Raw genomic sequence first — 12,833 nt, 5'->3', positions numbered from 1 at the left:
TTAAACCAAACAGGATCCACCAACCCTTAAACAAAATTCCACTGCCCATCTATAAACTATCTTAGCTATCTATGTTACACTGAGACAAGACTCACTATGGATTCTGGGAATAACATACTTTCATTTTAGTTTACCTAGAGAAGAGCATCCCCACCAGCACAGACACACTCTCAAAGGTAGGATTCCTGCTGAAAGCTCTCCACAGACAGACAAAATAGACTGTAATTGAAGTAACCATTGTTTATTATTTGTATCTGTTTTCAATTGTACTTATTTTTACTCCCACACCCCTTTCTTTAATAATCAAATAGTAATTGTGATTAATTTGCTGGTCTTTAACCCTGGTGTCCACTTAGGCATGGAAAGAACCCCATGTGACTAAAATAGTGAGAGTCAAATTCCCAGACTGCTTCAAGAGAGACAATTATTAAGATCTGGCCTCCCATTTCTTGTTTTTCTAGACCAGGGGTTCTCAACCTTTTTCCTTCTAAGTCTCCCCCCCCCCCTCCACCTCCCACCCCCACATGCTATCCACGGCCCACCTGTACCACAAGTGTTTTCCTGCATATCTAGTAGATTAAAAGCTGTATTAAATTGACAGTTATACAGTTAAACGCACACACCTATGTAATATAAAAAAGAAAAGGATAATATAGGTACAAAATAAAAGAAGTAAATATTATGGTCAAATATTAATATGTCTGAGCCCCGCCGCCCAGGACTGAAGCCAAAGCCAAAGCCCTAGCCCTGCCACCCGGATCCCCCTGTGGCATAGGGCAGCAGGCAATTGTCCTGCTTGCTACCCCCTAACTACACCAGCCCTGCTGAAGCCAATAGGTTTCAGCATATCATGCAGGAAAATTAACATGCTCTCCGGTTCTAAAAAAAAAAAAAAGAAGTGTCCAAATAGTGCAAGGTGAAACAGTTTTTATTTTTTCTATGCTGTCTGGTTTATTTTGGCAGACTCCCTGAAATCTTCTCAGGGTCCCCCGGAGGCCATTGACCCCCAGTTGAGAACCACAGCTCTAGACTACATTTTCAGTAATTTTGGGGATAAAATTACGTGCAACTCAACAACTTAAAACACCTCTTTCTTCCCCACAGTTTTCGTTAGTAAAACTTACATGTAGCTTTGAGTTCAGGTAATTTAGGGCCATCTCCTGAATTTTTCGTTTTGAAGAAATAACCCTGCCCCTTTTTACATTATTGGTGTGGGACCAGCAGAAACACTAGGTACACCAGGAACTTCCTGAAGACAAGAGGATGCAGATCCTTCCAAGAATCATCATCCTTAAGAAAACTTAGGGTGTGGGGAAGGAAGGCGCACTATGTCCATTTACAACACCTATTACCTTGCCCCAAAAATTCCAGGAGGCCATGCATCCACAAAACTGACAAACCTGGAAATGCCAGGCAAGCAGATGGTGCTATGGGGCACAGGAGGGAAGTACTGTTCAGGACTGGATAGCAGGCAGTGAAGCCAACATGAGCTCCTCCCTTTTCCCACAGCAGGTAGCTGCAGCCTGGGCCACTTTAATCCCTCTATTCTGCCACTGGGAAGACTGTCTTTCTGTGGCCCCTCCTCTACCCCCATTGAGTCCTGTTTTTTCAAATAAAGTACCATTTGTGGTACATTAGCTGTAATGCATGATCCAGATTAATAACATTCCTACCTACAGAGGTAAATAACACAATTCCTTCTTCCTTTTCATACCACTTCAGGAAACAGGCAGGATATCAAGGAAATCCAGACAGGCATGTTTGTGTTTTGCTTTGGTAAACTAAGTGAACTTAGATCCAGATTGTTAAAAGTGAAATACTTCTCCAGACTGTTTGGAAAATGCAGTGTGTACTTAAAGCTTTTAAAACACATTGATAGCAACAGCTTTAATTTAGTATGTCAGTATTCAATATGTCACAGCTCAAATAGTCTCTCAGAAGGAGTTTTAATGCATATGCATTATTAATGCAGTATCTGAGGGAGCAGATCTATCTGAGTTGGCTTTGACCAATAAGTCATTAGTCACAGAGCATAAAGCAAATTTGGGAAATGGAGATATAATAATAGATAAGAGAACCATTTTCATTTACCCTGACTCTAGAACTAGTTTAAAAAACTAACCATAAAAAAACCACTCTACGTAACCAATGGACTATATCCATGCATTATGGAGCTTTCTTAGTTTAAAATGTAGGTGTGTGCTTATGCAAGATGTGATGCACGTATTTATCATGTTTGTGTGTCAATGAATCTCCGGATTGTTTTCTTCCATTCAGATGGACTGTTCTGGCTTTCTTGTGTTAGAGAACAACGGCTGGTGTCCAAATTAAAGAATGAGTTTTCAAAACCAGCAAACTAGATCATACCTCTACTGCAGCACAAACTACTAAAGAACCTATTAACAACCCCAAAAACTGGATACAGCACTGTTAAAATTAAAAGCACAACATTCAGCAACTCTCTTTCATGAGAGACAGAGCTTTCAAATATTTAAGAATGCTGCCCAAAATGAGAGATTTAAGATAGCTCAATGAAATATTTGATTCTTCCTAGGACAAAAACAGTTTAACATCCAGTTTTAGGCTTATTTGGAACAAGATTCCATAGCCTTGTGAAACTGTTAATATACTAAGTGGGTCCTGAATAAAAACATAAACATACATTTATTTTGGACTCATATTAATACTACACATGGGGAAGACTGGCCCATCATATACCCTAATCACTACAAATGTTCAATACAGCACTTATAATTCAACACCTAAAGTTCCTCACCACAAAGAGCATTTGATGATCTTAGCATATAGGATTCCATGGATTTGGAGAATGTTAAAGAGAACAATGTTACATGAAGTACTGCAATATTCTTTGGCTCTATACATCTTGGAACCTGGGCAGCACTGTTTTATACAGCATATTTCTTAATGACTTGAAAGAAGGTTTGAATAGTGAAGCTGAAGTTTGCTGATGGCAAAATTTACAGTAGATTAGGTAGCGAGAAAGGCAATGAGAAACTACAAAAAGACCTAATGAAATTAGCAAACTAGACATGATGACAGATGAAATTCAGCACAGACGAGAGGCAAGATTTTGCATGTTGTAGTTACACTGATGGGTTCTGAGTTGCTAACTCAATGTGTAAATCTAGTATGCAGCTGTAGCCTTTCAAGGAAAATATCTAGATGTCACTGTGAACACTTCAATAAAGACATCTGCTTAGTGCACAGTGGGGGCAAAGAATGAAAATATGTTTTGCATTAAGAAGGGAACACTGAATAGCATAGAAAATGTAATGCCAATATAAATCAATATTGCACATCCCTGCCTTGCTACCACTGTGTAGCTGATCCCTGTGGGTGGAGTAGGCCCATCACCCCTGGATCATATCAGGTGAGTCCAGTCCATTCAATTAAAGGGGTCTGGGCTATAATTGGAATAGACTACCAAGAGAGGTTGCAGAATACCAGCCCTTGGACGAGAGGTTAGACAAACACCTGTCAGGGATGGGCTAGGTTTATTTAATCTCACCTCAGTGTAGGGGATGGACTAGATGACCTCTCGAGGCCCCTTCCAACCCTACATGATTTAGCCTATGATTCTATGAATACAAGAGGATAACTTGATAAAATTATAAAGAAAAGCACCTTTAAGTCTGATAAAAAGGGGAAAACATTTTAAGTGAAGCACAGTTCACGTTTGGAATTCATTGCCACAGGATTTTGTGAAGAAATTAGCTTGTAAGAATAAGAAAGGCATCTGCAGTAGAATTAGCTAGAATAAAGCTGAAAGAGCCATCAACTCTCCTGCTTTGTAGCACAAACTTCATACTGATAGATAACAAGAAGGAATCTTAACTCTGAATGTTGTATTCTTTTGCATAATTATTATGTGCATCATGGGGAATTCAACATTTCCACTGAATCAACTAGCACTAGTCACTATTGGAGGACGGATAATGAACTAGATGGGAAATCGGTGTGTTCTAGAAAAATAATGCCTTCACGCTTCTACAATTAGTTTTTTTAAAATAGCTTTATAAGCATAACAAGAAACAGTGGACCTGATCTCTAGGGTCAAAGCTCACGATTATTACTTTTACTATACTTACATTGTAGGTCACTAACTTAAGGTGGAGGAGTGTAATAATTTGGCTGAACACAGTATCAGCAGTTTCTCAGATATGTAATGCCTTTCCATTAACATCTACATTATTAGGCATGCTAAAGATTGCATATAGCCTACCACTTCCTGTATACTAAACACTTTTCATAGCACTTTTTCTTTTAAAAGCAACAGTATACGTTAAACTACATAGCTATAATCTAAACCAAAATTACTAATACAGCTTCAAAAACAAAACAACAACTGACCAGATTTATTACAACTGCTTTTAAGGAACACAACTTTGTTGAAACAACATTGACACTGCACCCCATACTCTTCATAGTAATATTAAAATATGATTATGGCATAATTATGATAATTTTGTACAAGATAAGTTATGTGAGGTGTCACTGGGAAAATTATGATTTTCTGAATATGATTATCCTATTTGTATGTCTGTATCATTTTTGTATCTGAAGTTATGAATATTAATTAGGGATCTGTATTTCAAATGGGCTTACTCTGGAAAACACCCACAGCCAGCCTTTCAGGTACAACAATGAAGAAGCCAGATGGGGCTGATAGCCCATCAGCGAAGACAATGTACTATGGAATAGTTTAACCTTCCTGTGGGCATTTTGGTCACCCTGTAAACAATGGCTGCTATAACACTGCAAGGGCATGGGACCAGACCACATGACTCTGGACTCCATCTTGGGACATCAGTATTTTTCTACAAACTGGTCTGGGAACCAAGTTTTGAAACAAAGGGGTCCCACCATATTCTAAAACTATATAAGGCAGGAACTGACATCATCTGTTTTTTTTCACTCCCCACACAAGACGACGCCTGGAAACACCAGAGGAAAAAAGACTGAACTCTGGGAAGTGCTGGATACAGGCTAAAGGGATTTTTTCATGAAGACCTATGTCTGAAGACCTGAGAAACCCAAACTGTAAAGATAATGCAGCTTGTGCCTTAAGAATCTACAAATCTGCCAGTACCATCAGTTAGGGTGAGAATCTGCTAATTCATATCCAATCTATGTAGTATATTAAGCTTAGTTTGCATTTTTCTTTATTTGCTAGGTAATCTGCTTTGATCTGTTTGCTATCTGTTATAATCACTTAAAATCTATCTTTTGTAGTGAATACATTTATTTTATGTTTTAATCTAAACCAGTGAGTTTGGAGTGAAGTGTGTGGGAATCTTAGCTCAGAGAGGCTGTTGCACATTCCTCTCCACATGGGGCGGGGTGCAGGGAAGGCTTTTTGAGTTTACGCTGTACTGTTCCCTGTGCACCACAAGATGGCATAATTTTGGGTTTATGCTCCGGGGCCTGGGGGAGGTGCCTGGGGAGCTGACACTTACCTGAGCTTTAGCCTTTCTATTGTTGGTTCATGCAGCGGCTAGTCAAAGAGCCTGCATGTAACTGCAGCTGGGTGTGTCCTTACCTGTGGTAATGTTGGAGGAAGTGTAAGGCCGAGAGCATGTCTGCAGCTTGTCACAGCAGGATAGTGAGAGGGAGCCCAAGCTCGTGGGTCAGAGGGCTCAGTGGTACCCCAATTCCAGGTGGCACCCCGGGGGAGAACTCATCACACAACATATGGTTTTGTTCTCCCCTTATGCATGCACAATTCCCATTAATATCAATGAGAGTTAACCAGATACATAGAGAGAACCCATATCCCCTCAAAATGGACAAGCTACTGTTAAAAGCAGATCTGTCATAAATATAAAGGCAAGGGTAACCACCTTTCTGTCCACAGTGCTGTAAAATTCCTCCTGGCCAGAGGCAAAACCCTTTCACCTGTAAAGGGTTAAGAAGCTAAGATAACCTCACTGGCACCTGATCAAAATGACCAATGAGGAGACAAGATACTTTCAAAGCTGGAGGGGGGGGGGGAAGGGTCTGTCTGTCTGTGTGATGCTTTTGCCAGGAACAGATCAGGAATGCAGCTCAGAACTCCTGTAAAAAGTTAAAAGAAAAGGAGTACTTGTGGCACCTTAGAGACTAACAAATTTATTTGACATAAGCTTTCGTGAGCTACAGCTCACTTCATCGGAAGTAATCTAGCTAGAAATGTGTTAGATTTCTTTTGTTTAATGGCTGATAAAATAGCTGTGCTGAATGGAATATATATTCCTGTTTTTGTGTCTTTTTGTAACTTAAGGTTTTGCCTAGAGAGATTCTCTATGTTTTGAATCTGATTACCCTGTAAAGTATTTACCATCCTGATTTTTACAGAGGTGATTATTTTACTTTTTCTTTAATTCAAATTCTTCTTTTAAGAACCTGATTGCTTTTTCATTGTTCTTAAGATCCAAGGGTTTGGGTCTGTGTTCACCTGGACAAACTGGTGAGGATTTTTAATCAAGCCTTCCCCAGGAAAGGGGGTGTAGGGCTTGGGGGGATATTTTGTGGGGAAGACATCTCCAAGTGGGCTCTTTCCCTGTTCTTTAACACGCTTGGTGGTGGCAGCATAGGGTTCAAGGACAAGGCAAAGTTTGTACCTCGAGGAAGTTTTTAACCTAAGCTGGTAAGAATAAGCTTAGGGGGTCTTTCATGCAGGTCCTCACATCTGTACCTTAGAGTTCAGAGTGGGGAAGGAACCTTGACAACATTGGACTACTCTTTGCCAGTTACATTTATTCATGTGGAACACACTCACAAACTCATCATGCATGTTAGTCTAACAAAAGTTCCAGCTTTAGGAGGCCAATTGTGATTTTTAGTGTGCTGCCCCAGTTGCCCACTTCCTTCTAATGCTGCCAAGAAGATCCAGCACCCTGAACTAACTGACAATTTTGAAAGGTTGTACACAATACATTAGATTCAAGGCCAATTGAGTCAGCCTCAATTTTGGAGATTAGTGTGAATAGGTCAACAGCATCAAATTTAGTGCTGAGGTGTTGCAGTTTATCATGTCACTGAGGATGTACAGCATATGTACTAGCTCTCTTATGAAAAATCCTTAGGAAATTCTTAGTGGTAATAAAAGTTTAGGTGCATAGATTTTAGCCATTTTTCTAAACAAAATAATAGTCTCAGATTAACAACAAATACAGACACAGTGACAGGAGAACTGCCACATAAATGGAAATAGTTAAAAATATCTTAAATGTATTTTGTATCTTCTTGTAGCAGTACCCATTGCTCTCAAGCTTCCCCCACCACAAGATGACCTGTCATATTACCGTAGATCAGGCCTAGAGTTTGGACTATCTTCATGGAGATAAAAAGTATTCCCAATTTTCTACGTAAAGAGCTGTTCTAATCTGAAAAGTGACCATGCGGGGTTCCATGTTTATTTTTTCCCAATCTTTTCCAGATCATCCGCTCATTTTCTTCCAGTCTTGCAAACTCAGCCTAGGTTTCTGAGAGACAAGTTGGGTTCTTTCCATTACATATTTCATGAGTAATGTCAGGCTCTGCACATCAAGGGCCAAATTCTGATCTCAGTTACACCAGTATAGATCAGGATTAATTCTACTGACACTTCATAAACTTTCTATTGACAAGCCCTAAGTATACTGAATGTGCTTATTCCAATATAGGTTATTCTGACTTGGGAAGCAAAATAAGGTATACCAATATAAGGGACCTTTGTGTTAGTACCTCTGCCTCTATGCTAAAAATAAATATTTTAGTTTTTTTTTTTAAACCACACCCTGAATGGACAGTTATATCAGTAAAACTTTTCTAGCGTAGACTGGGCCCTATTCTTAATTTAAACTGATGTAAATGAGATCTGAATTTGCTCACAAATTAGGTTCCTTAGTAACACCTGGGCAGCCCTAGCTTCATTCAGGAAGCTTCTCAGACAGCAGTGGGTTTGCATAGATATAACTGAGTGGAACATAGTAAAATCCTATTTCTGATGCACAGGAAAGAATCCAGCTCATTCCTTTTCAGCTGTGTTGATTTTGCAGTCCTAACAAAAGTGCTAAATACGTAGTTATGTTTTGCCTGTTAAGTCAGCAATTACAATTCTGAATGTGCTGAAGAAACTGTCATTTTACCACAAAAAGAAAAGGAGTACTTGTGGCACCTTAGAGACTAACCAATTTATTTGAGCATGAGCTTTCGTGAGCTATAGCTCACTTCATCGGATTAATTTTACCACAGTAATTTTTCAGAACAGAATTATACTTTAATAGACACCTTATAGAGTAGGAAATACAACTGAAAAAACAGACTCACCATACAATATGGAAAAACAATGGGGTTAGTTTATTTCAGGGGTTTTCAAACTTTTGTACTTGTGACCCTTTCACACAGAAAGCCTCTGAGTGCGACCCCCTTATAAATTAAAAATGCGTTTTTATATATTTAACACCGTTATAAATGCTGGAGGTGAAGTGAGGATTGGGGTGGAGGCTGACAGCTCGCGACCCTCCCCCCATGTAATAACCTCATGACCCCTTGAGGTTTGAGAACCCCTGGTTTATTCCCAAAGGCAGACTCCATGCTTCAGCATTTATAATCTCATTAGCACACTACATGCTGAGGTAACTCATGGGAGCGGGAAATCAAGGGAGTGCCACTTTTGGGAGATATTCTATAAAGCCAAAACCCACAAATAACAAAAAAATAAAAAGGTATGAGATTTCAAAATTGATTAAATGCTGCAAGTTTTTAAATCTAGTGAGTTTTAGTGGTTATACAAATAAGGAAGCAATAATACTGGCTAGAGCAAAGAATGTCACTATGCAAGGTTACAATTCAGTTCTGCTAATACAACTCAGCCCTGACCTGCAGTAACCCTACTATTCCAGCCCTGTGTTGCTCTAGATTACGACTGCCAATCATGTTAAATTGTGTTGTGGGTTTATGAGGTGGACAAATATCCATAAGGGACCAGGCTGAGACCAACAAATCTCATTTTCACTGGTGACCTAGGCCAGAAGTGAACCCAGGTGAAAGATTATTGTATTAACTCATTGAACTTCCAAGCCCTGTGTTCTGATCATTTATGATAATCAGGAACAATAAATTACCTTTCCCAAAGCACTATTATGAGTAGCGCTATGCCTTAGCTGACACCTACCATTTTTATAAGTACGGTAAGTGTGATTGCATTAGCTCATCATACACAGAGAGAGAAACAGGATAATTTGAAGATATGAAAACACCAAAACTTTCATGCAAACACTGGCCAAAATTAAAGAAGTCCATGCACAGCATCAAATACACTGGCATTTAAAGTGCAGTCATTGTTATCTTTAGTTGAATCACAATATGAGGGTGCTGGAGATCAGGATTAACATGGCTGCAAAGAAATTTGGGAAGAGGTAAGGGAGAGAAAGGGAGCATAAAAAACACAGATTGGGGATGAAGGTCTGGGGATGGGATGGGAGGGAGGGTCACAGGAAAATGTGGCATGGAACCATGTTTCCCAGTATCAGCAGGAAAAACAACGGGGAGTCCTTGTGGCACCTTACAGACTAACAAAATTTATTTGGGCATAAGCTTAAGTGGGCTAAAACCCACTTCATCAGATGCATGGAGTGGAAGATACAGTAGAGAGGTATAAATACACAGCATATGAAAAGACTGGAGTTGCCTTACCAAGTGGGGGGTCAGTGCTAACGAGCCAATTCAATTAAGGCGGAAGTGGGCTAATCTCAACAGTTGACAAGAAGGGAGGAAAAATCACTTTTGTAGTGCTAATAAGTTCAATGTAACCAAGGTGGTCCATTTCAAACAGTTGACAAGAAGATACGAGTATCAGCAGGGGGAAAAATTAGTTTTTGTAGTGACCCATCCATTCCCAGTCTTTATTCAGGCCTAATTTGATGATATCCAGTTTTCAAATTAATTCCAGTTCTGCAGTTTCTCGCTGGAGTCTGTTTTTGAAGTTTTCTCGTTGAAGAATTGCCACTTTTAAGTCTGTTATTGAGTGTCCAGGGAGATTGAAGTGTTCTCCTACTGGTTTTTGAATGTTATAATTCTTGATGTTAGATTTGTGTCCATTTATTCTTTTGTGTAGAGACTGTCCGTTCTGGCCAATGTACATGGCAGAGGGGCATTTCTGGCACATGATGGCATATATCACACTGGTAGATGTGCAGATGAACGAGCCCCTGATGGTGTGGCTGATGTGGTTAGGTCCTATGATGGTGTCCCTTGAATAGATATGCGGACAGAGTTGGCACCAGGGTTTGTTGTAGGGTTTGGTTCCTGTGTTAGTGTTTTTGTTGTGTGGTGTGTGGTTGCTGGTGAGTATTTGCTTCAGGTTGGGGGGCTGTCTGTAAGCAAGGACTGGCCTGTCTCCCAAGGTCTGTGAGAGTGAGGAATCGTCCTTCAGGATAGTTTGTAGATCCTTGAAGATGCGCTGGAGTCGTTTTAGTTGGGGGCTGTAGTTGATGGCTAGTGGCTTTCTGTTACTTTCTTAGTTGGGCCTGTCCTGTAGTAGATGACTTCTGGGTACCCTTCTGGCTCTGTCAATCTGTTTCTTCACTTCAGCAGGTGGGTATTGTAGTTTTAAGAACGCTTGATAGAGATCCTATAGGTGTTTGTCTCTGTCTGAGGGACTGAAACAAATGCGGTTGTATCTTAGAGCTTGGCTGTAGACAATGGATCATGTGATGTGGTCTGGATGAAAGCTGGAGGCATGTGGGTAAGTATAGCAGTCAGTGGGTTTCCGGTATAGGGTGGTGTTTATATGACCATCGCTTATTTGCACTGTAGTGTCTAGGAAGTGGATCTCTTGTGTGGACTGAAATTGATGGTCGGGTGGAAATTGTTGAAATCCTGGTGGAATTCCTCAAGGCCCTCCTTTCCATGGGTCCAGATGATGAAGATGTCATCAATGTAGCACAAGTAGAATAGGGGGCGTTAGAACAATGCCTCCTCGGTCTCATCCCCTAAATCAGCCATAAAAATGTTGGCATACTGTGAGGCCATGCGGGTACCCACAGCAGGGTGCCTCTGTGGCAGGCAAAAGGAGGGACATATGGTTTTGGGGGAGGACACTGGTAGAAATAGGATGAAGAGGGTGCAGGGAATCCCAATAGCACAGAGAAAGGGAACAGGGAGAGGGGACAGGAAAAAGGCATGCAGGGAACCAGGAAAAGTTCTGGGACAAGGCTGTAGGTATGTTCCTCGGGATGGATGTGTGTGGGGGAGGCTGTTTTACTACTTTGATTTATTAGCTGGCTGAGCTAACCATTATTTGTATAATTATGGCAGGGTGGGCATTATTTTCAATTATAAGTCTAATTAATTAGGATGTTGGGGGCTTTTAATAGGGATATTTCTTTATATTTAGATAACAATAAAAGTATCAACAATGACAGCATAGGAGGTATATGCAGGGAACCAGAGAGACATGGCCCCAGAGCTTAGTTTTCAATGTAGTTGGCCGATTAAAAGCCTCTCCGCTCCCCACCTATCACACCCAGGAACAACTCCCACTAGCAGATATACTCCTACGGATTTGATAATGTCAGCAGGAAGGGAAACCATATTTGGTGGGACTCAGAACATATGGCAGAGTAAGGCTCTCTTCCTGCATACCTTCTATGCTACCCCAATTTAAACTCTTGGCTCTCATTAAAAGAAAAAAGGGAAAAAATTAAACAAAAAATATAATTAACAGGAATTAAGGTTGTAAGTGTGTTTCAATGGAGTGCAGCTAACGACATCCATTTCATTCAACCAAAAATTCATATAAGTGATAACCTGTCTTTGTTAATTTCACCACTCTTAGATGGGAATATTCCTCTGCACCCTCCTCTTTTAAAAAAAAAAATAACGCAGTGACTGTCTCTTTTCCACCTGATTTATTTGTTCCTGTGTTTTAAATTTAATCAGAATACTTTCAGTATCAATACCCATGTTTGTTTTTCCAACAGAATCGGAAATAAAAATAAAGCTGAAAGCACATAACTATAATGTAATCTGCAGTGCTATATTCTGACATATTACTTTCTGAGAAGTCTAACACATTCATGCTATTTTTTTACATTAGAAAAAAAAACACACACACACACACACACACACACGATGTCAAGCAATGGAAATCAAACTTAATAAACCAAGCAACCTGATCCAAATGCTACATAATAAATTAGTTTAAAGCCACTAGGAAGAAAGCCAACATCCCCATATCTCTTAAAATGTATTTCAATGTACCAAGAAATAAAGATGGAAAAATCAGTCACCATTATGTTAAATATTTATTGCTAAAACAATTAATATTTTCCCTAGGTGTTTCAGACTGTATTAGTAAAACAATCTTACCAGCTATGCTGGAAAGCAACACATAGCTTAGAGTGCCCTCTATCTTTTCCTAGAAGTGTTTCAGAGGAATACTCTTACATTGTAGATGTCAGCTATGAGTTCTGTTTTCAAAAATGCAGATAAAAGAGTATCCTGGTGTGTGCAGAATTATTGTTATAATTTAAAATGCATATTAAAGCATTGGTTAAGGAAATGTTTACATAACAGAAAAATATATACTTACAATGCCATTTCAAACTGCTCAAGCCACTTTTTCTTCAAATCTTTAGTTTTGCAATAAAATTCCAAACCATTTTGTCCTTGTATGTGGATGAGGTAGAAGCCATAAGACCACTGTGTGAAAGGTATGGCAATTCACTAATTAACAATTTAATATTCAGACAGAAAGAAGACAATATTTTTATATTCATCGTATAACACCAACCCTGAGTTCGGAAAAATGGAGGTCATACCATTTTGCAGCTCTGTTCAGTTTAATA

The 12,833-nt window shown here is 39.6% G+C and overlaps 1 protein-coding gene across 5 annotated transcripts in view; it reads right to left on the bottom strand.

Annotated features, from left to right (window-relative positions):
• Positions 1 to 12,833, bottom strand: part of VAV3 (vav guanine nucleotide exchange factor 3) — a 258,623-nt gene that overhangs the window by 101,721 nt on the left and 144,069 nt on the right. For all 5 annotated transcript variants that reach the window (XM_077824181.1, XM_077824182.1, XM_077824185.1 and 2 more), the window contains one exon: positions 12,578 to 12,687. In XM_077824181.1, the coding sequence (XP_077680307.1) occupies positions 12,578 to 12,687 (110 nt within the window). The remainder of the gene's footprint in view (positions 1 to 12,577; positions 12,688 to 12,833) is intronic.

The sequence above is a fragment of the Eretmochelys imbricata genome, chromosome 8 (assembly GCF_965152235.1).
Source record: "Eretmochelys imbricata isolate rEreImb1 chromosome 8, rEreImb1.hap1, whole genome shotgun sequence".
Lineage (NCBI taxonomy): Eukaryota > Metazoa > Chordata > Testudines > Cheloniidae > Eretmochelys > Eretmochelys imbricata.
The sequence above is the reverse complement of the archived record's forward strand: the minus strand, read 5'-3'. Positions and strand labels throughout refer to the sequence as shown.